Here is a 13168-nt window from a genome sequence, read left to right as displayed (position 1 = left end):
ATTAACATATAAATGTGGATATGTCACACATATATTCACATAGATACATGTTCAATAGTTTTAGTATAAGGGGACAACCTAAAATCTTTGATGATGATTCTTTGCTAACTTATCCAATCAGCTTCAGTACAGTTTAGTAACTGTAACATTGGGAACCGCAGGGAATTCAGTTATTTTTCTCTGTGCCATTTGTCTGTTGTATCTGAGACTAGGAGAATCTCCCATTGTCTGCAGGGAAATTGCTGCATATTTTCCTGGAATAGTCTTCCCCATAAGGATCTGTGTATATAGTATCTATCTAGCATGGCGAGGGGAGTGATGAGATATGTACACCTTATGGAAGATGTTCTGATGTCTAATATTATAAGATACGATAGTGATTTCCCTTTCTCTCCCATAAGTCAAAGAAATAATAACTATCTTTCTCTGGATTCCAAAATTTCAATACATCCAAAGAAAATTTTACTTCCCCTTCGCCATGTGTATGAGGGATTTGTAATTGGCAATCTCTGGTGTATATGGCCCAATGGGAAGACTGACTCCTTGATACTTGTATAAAATATTGCTCCTTCAAGAAACTGAAATTGGAAATAAAAGCAACCAAGTTTGAACGATCAAAGTCTGTCAGGGAAGATTCACATCTGGCAAATGTGTTTTCCTCTTGACAAGTTAGAAGGTCTCTCTCATCCCATCTTGGACCAGTGTGTGTGCAATATACAAATACACAGTCACAGTTTTAGCACTGCACATTCGTTCCTTCTGCCAGCTATCTGCTGAAGCTCAGCAACTTAATGCTGCTCCAGTTCAGAACCCTAGCAGCAGGGCTCTGCAATTTTTCACATGAACGGAGGGAAAGAGGAGCTCAACATAATCTAATATGTTACACCAGTTAAGGATGCTTGATTGGCTAGCAATGGAAGCACTAGCCAAACCCTTTCCAGAAATACCACATGGGGTGACAGAGATCTAGAGGCAAGAGCTTCCCTGGCTAGGCAGCCCCCCCCCCAATATAGACATCCCCACCCCATCTACATACTCAAAATCAGCACTCAGCTCACATTGGAGCAAATAGTATATTTTTTTCAAATGCAATTCAAGGAAACAAACTTCATAAGAGGCAGAAGTCAGAAGTGAAATGAATGCACCAATCTTTTCTTCTCCCACTCTCTCTCTCTCCTTGTTATTCATTTTTCTTGCTCTCTCAGAATGTCTGGCAGTTGACAGTTGGGAGTAGAGAGAATAAACTGTTGGAAAGCATGTCTGTGAGCAGTTCCTGCTCCACCCCGGCCAGCTGTCCGCCAGCATTTCGGGTGTTGGAGTAAGGTCAGAAGATGGTGATGGGTCATGCTACGCTGTCCTCTCGGAGCCATTTATGTAAAAAAAAATTATGCTTGTTTAGGAATACAGTTAATGCTGTTTGAAAATAAGCATGCACAGTGCTTAATGTCCGTGTAAAATAATTACTCTTTCCTACAAGGTACTTCTGTAGCTCAAGTTTCCATGGGGAGCTGTGTGATTGAGAATATTTCTGTGATGACTCTGCCCTCATGTGTGTCCCTAACACATAGGAGAGCACAGGAGAACTCTAAAATATTTTTATCTGGCTCTCATAAGCTCTCATGTCCTGCCAAGGGCTTTAAGATATTTTCTTAAAGACTTTTGTTTTTATTTTCTTCTGGTGCAATCATTAAGTTCTGTTTAGATACAGGGACCTATTCTCATTTTTAAAGAGTCCCTTTGAAAACCTACTAGTCATTTTTTTGTTTGGTGTTTAAAATTCATTACATTGTTTGAGAGAAATGGAAAATCCACTGACCATTTTACCCTATTGATTCCTAAAATGCGCAGGCTATGTAGAAGTCCTCTGCTCTGGAGCTTTGCAAGAAGCGGTCCTTTGTGCTTTCTTTTCTGTGGCTCTACTTAGTTTCAGTTTAATGTGTTGTTTCATCTTTGCCCGATCAGCAAATAATCAGTGCCTTTAGATTCTCTTCGAATGTGTTCTTTCCCTCCTTTCCAACAAGTAAAATGCAAATGTTTAAATATATCTTACTACTCAATGCCAAACACAAAAGAAATGTAAATAGATCGTCAGACTAATTCACATCTGCCAGGGAGTAATTGTTGGATGCTTGCTGATTAAGCATAATTTTTTTTAACGAGGCATCTTAATTAGGCATCTGCACCGGGTCACAAAGATGAAATTATAAAATGTGATTAAGTAGTCTTTCACTCTTTGGAGAAATATGTGACTATGCCAACATCTTGGTGTTCTTCTGCCTATAGAAAGAGTGCTGGAGGAACTGGCTGCTTTCACAGAAAATCGAGGAACCTTGGGGCGAAGTCCCAGAGTGCCGTCACTTACCTGTTTAATTGCATCACGGAAATTGCCCGATGCCTGTATGAATGCAGAAGGAGAGCTTTCCACATTCTCGCCAGATGTAGTAACTCTGCTAGCTATACCTTAGAAATGATCTTTTCTGACTTCTCCATTTTACATGAAAGGAAACTAGACCAAGAAAAGCTAAATGGCTTAGCCAAGGTCACACAACTATTGAAATAATTTATACCTGAGCTTATGTTTCATGATAGTTACAGAGTTTTGTGGGGTCCAGTACCCTGTCATCTCTCTACCTCAGCATTCTCGAAGACTCTGCCAAACATTGTATTTCGGAGGACTGCAGAAAGTGGACTGGGACATTGTAATGCATTCCCCTGTTTGCAATTATTTGCTTCACTGCTTCCCTCCATTAATTTAGCTAATTAAAAATATACTGCAGTTCATCTCCCGATATTCATATTCAGGAATTAAAGGCATTTTACCCAGCGTTCTGACTCATATGATTTGAGGAACACAAAAGAGGCCCCAAGTCAAAATAAGTCCTGGAGTGTTTGAAGTCTTTAAGATTCATGGTGAAGTCTTGGGTTCGGTTCCTGAATCTCACCTAATTATCAATGTGCCTCTAGAGAAGTTAACTTCTCTGTGGCTCGGTTTCCACATGTATAAAGTACAGATAGCAATGCCCGTCTCCTGTGGATTTTGTAAGGATTAGAGAGATGGACTTTGTAAATGCCAGGTAAACATTCAATATGTTAAAATGGTAGTCACTATGGTCAGAGAAATTCCCGGAGCTGTTAATGTGGTTAAATGGATTGAAGGATTGAGCCGTCAGGAAGAATAACGCACAAGAAGTAATTACCACTCAGCAATAGGAGGTGGTCAGAAAGGTGGTCAAAAATATGAAGCTGGCCTCAGGGTGGCTTTACTGGGGACAAAGGAAGAAGAGAAGCAGGAAGCTGGAAAGAACATAGCATGTGTTAGGGGCACGGCCCAGAGCTTAGACCAACCCAAGCAGAGTAGGTTGGGGAGAGACAGGAGATGCTGAAAATGTAGACTGAGAGCCTTCTATGCTCAGAGAGAATTTTGACTCGATTCCCTCTCTGTGAGCAGGCACTGAAGGACTTAAGTAGAAAGAGCATTAGAGAGTATGGTATGGAGGATGCACTGACAGGGAAGCAGGTGTAAGGCAATGTCCAGCACTTCAGAGCCATTGGCACTGATGCCCTGGACACGCCTGGTTCCTCAGCCAGTCCTGACGAGGAGCGGGGGGGGGGGGGATTAGCAATGTCAATGGAGTGAGACTAGGGAACCCAATAATCCCATGGGGTTGTTGGTTTATGCCATTTGCTAGGCTCCCCTCTCCTTCCCTAGTCTTTTCTGCTATGGCATCTGGAAGACCAGCTAAGACCGTTGCAGAAGTGCGAATAGTAGATGGCAAGGTTGTGTCCTCAGATGGTGGAAGTAGGAAAAGAAAGAAAGGAACCAAACGAAGAGATGTCTAAGAGACCCTTTGCCCTAGAACAGTGGTTGGCAAACTCATTAGTCAACAGAGCCAAATATCAACAGTACAACGATTGAAATTTCTTTTCAGAGTCAAATTTTTTAAACTTAAACTATATAGGTAGGTACATTGTTATTAACTTAATCAGGGTACTCCTAAGGCTTAGGAAGAACCACACTCAAGGGGCCAAAGAGCCGCATGTGGCTCGCGAGCCACAGTTTGCCGATCACTGCCCTAGAATGTCAGAGTGAAGAAAATACCTTAGGGACCATCTGGGTCAAACCTCTTCTTTTCATAACATAGTGCCTGACTCAGTAGCAGTTGAGTATAATAAATCTTGAATGAATAAATCAATGAATAAATAAGGAATAAGGCCCAGAGATGTGTTGACAGCACTAATTATCAGCATACTTGGCATAAGAACATAAATCTCCTGACACCTACATCAGCACTCTCTCCGTCATGCCACAGTTTGTCTCATAATCTAGGGAAAAATGGTTAAAACATTATCTGAACCTCATTTTAGTACTACAGCTCGATTCACCTCATTTTCATTCACAATGTCATTTCTAATGTAGCACATAAGAATTAATAAACTAAAATGTTTCTGATGAAGGCATTTTGTCCTGTGGCATATACCTTTTAATTGAAGTGATGTATAGCACACCCCCAAAAGTAAACATCAAGTATTATTATGTTTTCAGGGGTTGTAGAATACAGTGAAAATTAATATTCAATATTATAATAAAATTGCCTATTATACTAAAATAATATATATATTATTATTATTAAAAAACACAAACTAATACAAACTTCAAAAAATAAAAGTCCATCAAATCTTATTAGCTGGAGAGGAAATTAAAATTAGTAATTTTTCAATGTAAAGTGCATGTAATTAGTAGGATGGAAATAGTCTGTGAGAATTTTGTTTCTTTTAGCAAAAATCTATATAACTTGCCCAGCCAGCGTAGCTCAGTGGTTGAGCATTGACCTATGAACCAGGAGTTCGATTAAATATATATATTTTTAAATCTATGTGACTTGGCCATAATAGAAGTTAGAAACACTAAATGCAGTAAATTTAGCTATGACATCTATTCTAGTCTTCCCCTGTCTAAATCTCTCTATCCTTTATTCAATAAGAATTTATCCAAAATACCTAAATAAAGAGTTCTCAACATAGTAGTGATACTCTGTACGTTTTGTGGAGAAAGCTTGGAACAGGTAGAAAACTCCCACAAAGGAATAAGGTCTGAGAGAAATTTGTAGTCACAAACAGCAGATAGGAACAGTCTGAGTAGGAATGACCGAAGATATCTTTGAAGAGGTAAGGAAAGAGATTATCTGGTTGGGACGAAGTTACACACAGTAAAGAAGTGCACTTGAGGGTGGAGGAACAGCAGGATTCAACTAAAAGGCAAGTAGCCAGCTGTAAATTGTGACCAGTAAAGATTCGGTATTTATAAGAATGGTAACTTATTGGGTGGTGAAGACAAAAAGAAGTTGGAAAGACTTTTGGCAAAGAGTGTTACACAGTAAGTCTAAAGGTTGAATAGTCTGAACTTACTCAAGGGGACTATAGGATGAGAGTGAAGTGTGAAGTAAATCATTCTTGTCTGGTCCAAGGTGGTAGCCAAGGAAGATAGACCACAGTGGTCAATGGGAGAAGCTGAGGTGAAGATTCTGCAGACCACGGTGACTTGAATATGTGGAAGCAGAGAAAAGAGGCATAAAAATAAATCTATTTTAAGCAATGCTTTAAGAGGGCCCTGTTTTATCCAAAATGATGAAGTACCCAAAAGGTATCCAATATTATACTGTTATTTCCATAACTAAGAAAGAAACCAATTATCTTAGAAAATATTCCCATAGAGTCAGGTCAGGCCTTTTTAAACCTTCTGCTTCATCAGATTCAGTCTCATTTCCTTGCTCCTTCCCATAAATGGGAATCGGGTCATTATGAGACCAGCCTATGGGGATGCCCAGCTCATCAGTCACACCAAATTTAACCAATAGGCTTGATGTCAGCAGCCCTAAAACCATCTGGCCTTAAGATGGCCCAAACTGAATGGCCATATAGGAACCAATGTAACCTTGCAGCAATGCGGCAATGAAAATGTGTGCTTGGCTTTCAAAAGAAATGCCTCATCTGTTATTTTTTTAAATATATTTTTATTGATTTCAGAGAGGAAGGAAGAGGGAGAGAGAAAAACATCAATGATGAGAGAGAATCATTAATCGGCTGCCTTCTGCACACCCCACACTGGGGATCGAGCCCACAACCCGGGTATGTGCCCTGACCGGGATCAAACCCGGGACCCTTCAGTCTGCAGGCTGACACGCTATCCACTGAGCCAAATCAGCTGGGGCTGCCCCATCTTATTTTAATGGAGAACCTTTCCTTGGTAAAATTAAAAGTTTTCACAAACATGGTCTCATTCTCATTCTGTGAAAGAGAAAAGAGGGGAGATATTTTAATTCCCACTTCTAACAGGATAAATTGAAAGATAGATCAAATGATTCCTTTCCAATTCGTCCCTTTGTGCTCTTAAGCCCAGACTGTCCCAGGACTTGGCCTGGCACCATTGGATGACATATACCAGGTGGCTCATATTTTTATTTCACAACATGTAAATGACATTCATCCAGCACAGTCTATAAATATCCTCCCCAATCAGTTCTATCTGAACAAGCAAATGTTTGCTTACATCCCCACCTACAACAATTTTGGCATGACGCATGTCTAGGCATCTATATATTTTTTAAAGTGAGCAGTTGAATGCAGTCAAGTTGTTAGATAGTTTTAACTCTGATAAGGGACCACTCATCTTTTACATTCAGAAATCTGTGTAACTCCACAAAGAGATTGTTGCAAGGCTCTTTATCACTCGCTTGCTTGATGACTTGAAAAATTGCACCAAGTGGGAAATATCCATAAATTATAAAAGGCAGTCTTATTAGAACCACAAGTAGTTCTCTCATTCTGTTTCTAAATAGCAAGATTACACTAACACTCAAAAATAGGTAACCTTAATCACTATAATTCAAATAACTACCCTTTAAACCTGGCAGGGAACCTTGAGGACTTGGAACATTACCTTCATTCCATCCCCCCCTCCCTCCCCCCTCCCCTCATCCCATGAATTTCTGGCATAGCAGAGGGAAGGATAAAGCGTGCTTGGGGACTGGGAGTTTATTAACAGTGATTAAAGTGAAGGAGAACCTTAGAGGAAAGTGTCATTTGTTACCCTCCTGCCTTTGACTTGCTCACTCAGAAACCGATGCTCATCCTTGATTATGACTATGGTGGGAATATCTTGGTGGGACTCTCCTGGTTTTATAGACGCAAGTAACCAAGGAAAGATAGTGATTACTGAAATAACAATCATCCTTTGCATAACAATTTATAGTTTACAAACCCTCACCTGCATGATCTCATTTGCTGTTTCCCTTAGATCAGTGAGTTGCCATTGTTATTGTTCCTCATTACTTCTGAAGATCCCGAGTCACGGAGGATTTAAGTTGGTTTTGAAAGCCACACAGCTAGTAAGTGTGGAGCTGGTAATCAGACCAAAGGCCTTTGACTCCTTAACCCATGTAATGTCTACCACACCATGAAGATTAAGAAAGGAGATGGACAGAAAAATAGTCACTGTGTTAAAAAACTAACAAAACAACAAAAACTATCCAAATAGGAGAAATGAGATGTAATACAAAGAAAACACAAATGACCAAAAAACATATGAAAAGCTGCTCACCTCACTAGCAGTGTGGAGATGCAAATTAAAACCATGGTCACACTCATTAGATTAGCAAAAGTTAAGTTTGAAAATGCCAAGTACTGTGTCCGTTGGGAAGTAATGAAAATTTTGATGGGAGTGTAAATTGATTTGACCTATTTTGTCAGCCATTTGCCATTGTCTAACAAAGATGATGCATGTGGCTTATGCCCAGCAGTTTTATGCCAAAGTTCAAACTCAGAAAAACCCTCTCTATGTGCACAAGGACCAGGGAAAGAGGTTCATAGCAGAGTTATCTTAACCAAAGAGTCACCAGAACCCCAGCGTCCCTTAACAGAAGAATGAATGAATATTAGTAGTGATGTAGTCATTCAATAGATACCACTTTGCAATGAAAATGAATGAATCTGAGGTACAGGTATCAAAATAGATAAATATCACAAATATATTTTGAGGGAAATTACAGAAGATTAATATGTATATCATTTACAGAAGGTTTAAGAGATGCAAAATCGTATTTTAGGGATATTATTATTCAGGGATTAAATATTACTTAGGAATATTATTTATGGGCACTTCGATATGTCATAAAAATATAAAGTACATGTGAACAAACCTCAGGACAATGGTTACCTTTGGAGAGAGCAGGAAGGGGATACAAGTGGGAAAGGGGTGCTACCCTGGGCTCTTCAACTAATATGAGCAATGTTCTGCTGGATGGTAGGGAGGCCACACACAAGTATTTATTATTCTTTCAACCTCTTAATGTGTAAAATATATGATAACTTTAAAAATAGAAAAGGCAGAAGGAAAAAAATTTTCTGGATCAGTTACTTCACTGGGATGACCAGAACCTGTTGAAAATGATCCCCAGCTGCCCCAATCTAGTGAGGAATCTTGATGGAGGCCGTCCATCCCAGTTCAGTCCTGATTCCTGCCTGGTCCAGTGTCCCAGCCCTTGCACCAGCACCCTTCCTGACGGACATAATGGAAGAATGAAGCTGCATAGTCTGTAACTTTTTCTAGAAACAGACCTAACCCTGATCCCTGAGCATGTTTGTTAGACTTTTATGTCTCCTTATCTTTGGGTTTTTAAGCAATTCTCTAGCATTCGGAAAGAGTGAGCGTTAACCAAGTCTATATTGTTGAGGGCATTTTACTCAGGAGTGTTTTATTCACAGAATTATTTAAGTGTAGTTAGTAGAGAAATTATTTTATATCAGACACTTAAGAAAAGCCAGAAAATTATTGAATTCTGGAAGTTCAACTCTTTTTCATTTTTGGTGTTTGCAATTTTGATGGGCAAGGATGTCTTAGAATGAGATACCTCGCCATTTATACTACCCATTTCTGAATGATCCTGATAAACTGATGTCTGTTGAGTTACTTATGTGATAATCTGTGAAAACACGTCTTTTCATTTGTCACATATTCCTCAGCATAGTCAGGCACAATCTCAATTTGCAAGTTCAATTCTCAAACATTATGGTTTATGAGGATAAAAATATTAATCCATGATAAAAACAGTTCTCAAAAAATAAAGTTCTTCACCCATAATTGAATTTAAAAAAAATAATTATCTCATACCTTTCTGCATTTTAAGGAAAAGTAATATTTGTTTGAATATATTTGATAATGAGTAATTTGCATTTGGGGCATTTTTTATATCATAAAGTTAACTTGTAACCAGTAAGCTACTGTAATTCTGTGTTAATTCATTGGGAGAGCGGACAAATGCCTTTTTTGAAAAGATCTACAGAAATACCAACATTGTGAGAGGAGAGGATGAGCCTACGGCAGCTCCCTGTTTGAAAGCCAGAGGCCCACATCTCCTTCCTCCTATTTTTAGCAAGAATAGCATTAATAATGTTCCACATGTATTGTGCACTCACAATGCATCAGGCACTGTACCAGGCACTTTTTCTGCATTATCTCATTTCCTCCTCGCAACAACTTTACAAATCAGGAACTGTGGCTGAAGCAGGTAAGTCATTTGCCCAGTGTTACATATCTGCTAAGCAGTAGAGCCAGGATAGGACCCAGATCCCTGATTCCAATAACTGTGCTCTTGACCTATACCCATGTATGCCTGGAACCTTTGCAATTACACCTTGCTCTAGATAAAAAAATGTAAATGGGCAAAATATTTTCCTCTTCTATAAAAAAGATAAAAAGGCAGCTGACTCAGACAAGTGATACCAAAAATAAAACCGTGTACTGGGGCTTCAAAGGTTTCATCCAAAACTTATGCCCACCACTTCTCAATAGTTTGAAAATGTTATTAACTGGAATACAGTGAAGATGAAAATGAAGATGAAAAAGGAAGCATAGACTGACTGCTTCTTCAAGGTACAAATTCTTCCCAACTTTTCTTCTTGACAGTTTCTTTCTGAATATGAAGTTGTTTCTGAACTTCAAAAACAACCCATATAGCTTTTTTTTTCCAGCACGTGATCAGTACATGTGTTGGCAGGCCTGTTGTAATCTTGAGTCACCTACAGTACATTTAAACGCGATTCTAATGGACTTCCTCACTGCTTACTGAAAAACAGCACCACTTTCACTAATCTCATGCATAATTCCATTTCTCTATGCCAACATTAATTGGACTTACCTCACATGGTCGATCTCTTTCTTTTTTCCTTGCAGGTGATGTCATTGTCTATATTAATGAAGTTTGTGTCCTGGGACACACCCATGCAGACGTCGTCAAACTTTTCCAGTCGGTTCCTATTGGTCAGAGTGTCAGCCTGGTGTTGTGTCGTGGCTACCCTTTGCCCTTTGACCCTGAAGATCCTGCGAACAGCCTGGTGCCACCCCTTGCAATAATGGAGAGGCCACCTCCAGTCATGGTCAACGGCAGACATAACTATGAGACGTATTTGGAATACATTTCTCGGACCTCACAGTCGGTTCCAGACATAACAGATCGGCCGCCTCATTCTTTGCACTCCATGCCAGCAGACGGGCAGCTCGATGGCACGTATCCACCGCCTGTCCATGACGACAATGTGTCTATGGCTTCATCTGGGGCCACCCAAGCTGAACTCATGACCTTAACCATTGTGAAAGGTGCCCAGGGCTTTGGCTTCACTATTGCCGACAGTCCGACCGGACAGCGGGTGAAACAAATACTTGACATTCAGGGATGCCCTGGCCTGTGCGAAGGCGACCTCATTGTGGAGATCAACCAGCAGAATGTACAGAACCTGAGCCATACAGAAGTAGTGGATATCCTTAAGGACTGTCCCATTGGAAGCGAGACTTCTTTGATTATCCATCGAGGAGGTAAGATAAAACTGGCTCGGCGATTAAGTATGCAGTGAAATAGTAAGACCTTCACAATCATATTGCATTGGTGGAAGTTTCTCTGGAGTCGAATGAAATCACACTTTTAAAAATAAAGGTAAAAAGAAAGAGTAACAGAAAAACATGAGTTCAGGAAGCTGTGTTTTTTTTAATTTTGAGACTATAGCTTTCCCTATTTTATATTAAACACAACAAAAACAGTGCTTTCAGTCTTACAAATTTATAATGCTGTGAACTTGGAAGGTAAACATTGAATCCCAAGTATAAGTGGATTATAGTCCACAAATTTGTTAATGTATCAGTTGTAGAGACCTCAAACTGGTTTCCCATTGACTTATTTTTTTAAAAAACTGATTTTTCCAGTGGAATCAAAGCTCTGATTTGTGCTTAGGATTCCAGGCTTGCACATGGAAGCTGGTTCAACCCCTTCCAAGCCCTTGTAGAGTCTTGATAATCCCCATAAAGACACGGGGAGCTGTGTCTCTGTAGAAAAATCTTTCAGAGTTGTGAACAGCATTGCTCAGGACACTTCCTCCACGACTATAGGGGCTGCTCCAGCAGTAATTGCACATAGTGCCTTCAGGACCTGAGAAGGACATTATGGAACAGGTTAGGGCTGAAGTGCTGGGCTGCCCTATTCTAGGTGGTAGCAGTGAGGAGTGTGGTGGAAACCCTGAACTCTGGATGTTTTTCTCTTCTACTTTGTGGGGAAGGGATCGGCTAAGCATATCTCTACTACTTTGCTCTTGATTATCTATGAAACAAGGGAGAGAAAGGAGAGGCAACAGAGAGAGAGGATACTTGAAAACAGTATAAGTGAAAGCATTTAGGCTAAGACCTGGTTTTCCACTTAACCAGATGTCTCATCTGTTATGCTGGGATAACCCTACCTAACCTATGGTAGTGTTTTTAGTGTTGGATGGTCCACAATAGGTGCTCATTAAACGTCTGTTGATTCTAAGTTAGCACCGAAGCTGCAGCAGGGACGGCTGGGTCAGAAGGAGCAGTACTGTGAGGAACTCATGCGTGAAGAACACACGTGTGGCAAACATATGCGATTGCCTAGCCAAAGCACTAAAAACTGCACAAAAGCCCTGGCAGTTTGAAATACAAATGAAGTCGGCCAAGCAGAAAGAAGCCCTTTTATGATTATTTGGCCTTCTCCGCAGGTGTTTCCCCTTCAAGGAAGTTTTTCCTTGTTGCTCCCTTGTATGAAAAAAAGGCACTAAGTACTGAGCATTTGTGAGCAACACCATGCAAAGTATTACGCTCCTAAATTTAAAAAGGAAAATAATATGCTAGCAGAACAATCCTACATATTAAATTTTACCTTCTTAAGACATTATCACAAAATAGTTCTTCATAATTAGTTAAATATTGACAGTGTATCTTCATTTCTCTCATTGCTCATTAAGAGTAAAACAAATATTCTTAATTTAATAGTCATACCTTCATAATATGCAATTGAAAATCACATCTTTATAACAGGTTCTTGATCTTAAAAAGTGTAACTGAAAGTCGATATGCAGTATACACTGTATGATTCATAGAAAAAAGTTTGGAAACATTTATATATAATGACTTTTTTAAAGGCATGGGTGATAGGAAAACTGCCTTTTGAATGTGTTTATATATATTTATTATATATTACATATTATTATGTAATGTATTTTATTTATATTTTTGCAATTAGTACCTTTACTGAAAACATTTGTTTCGTGCCTTCAATCAGCTTGTTCTGCTCCCCCACCCCCACCCCGACCTCCCCAACCCCGCCCCTGCCTGTCAATACTCAAATATTCCATTTTGTTTGCATTTGTGTTTGGGCATGAGGAAATGGCTTTTATTTGGTGGCTAGTGTAGAATTGCAGGATGTGATGCTTAAAATACAGTACTTCTAGTAAAAAACTGTGATGCTTAAAATACAGTACTTCTAGTAAAAAAACCTCTTGTTTCCCACATTCCTACAATTTACACTCATCTCTCTGAAATTAAGAGGAATTAGCACCACGGTTTTTGATGAAATGCACTTTGATTATATTAGTAGAGGCTACTTGTAAGTGCTTAGGCCTCATTCAGATAAGTCGATCTTCAAGAGCGGGTTCAGGGCCTGAGTCCTTACAACAGGATCATGGTTGTTTGTTTTAATTATTTACTAGAAGGTTTTTATTTAAAAAGCAATAATGTACATGGTTTAATTTTTTTAAGCAAATAATGTCAGAAGGTATCAAGTGAAAAGTAACTCTCTCCTGTCCCAGACTTTCAGTGTTTTTCCCTCCA

General features: G+C 39.4%; 1 protein-coding gene across 1 annotated transcript in view; it reads left to right on the top strand.

Annotated features, from left to right (window-relative positions):
* Positions 1–10867, top strand: part of LOC111824448 (membrane-associated guanylate kinase, WW and PDZ domain-containing protein 2-like) — a gene marked incomplete at both ends in the record, with an annotated part of 49189 nt that extends 38322 nt beyond the window's left edge. Inside the window, one exon of the mRNA XM_023748552.1 lies at positions 10229–10867. Coding sequence (XP_023604320.1) covers positions 10229–10867 — 639 coding nt within the window. The remainder of the gene's footprint in view (positions 1–10228) is intronic.
* Positions 10868–13168: the final 2301 nt, after the last annotated feature.

This window comes from Myotis lucifugus, unplaced genomic scaffold, assembly GCF_000147115.1.
Source record: "Myotis lucifugus unplaced genomic scaffold, Myoluc2.0 scaffold_1531, whole genome shotgun sequence".
Classification (NCBI taxonomy): domain Eukaryota; kingdom Metazoa; phylum Chordata; class Mammalia; order Chiroptera; family Vespertilionidae; genus Myotis; species Myotis lucifugus.
The sequence above is the reverse complement of the archived record's forward strand: the minus strand, read 5'-3'. Positions and strand labels throughout refer to the sequence as shown.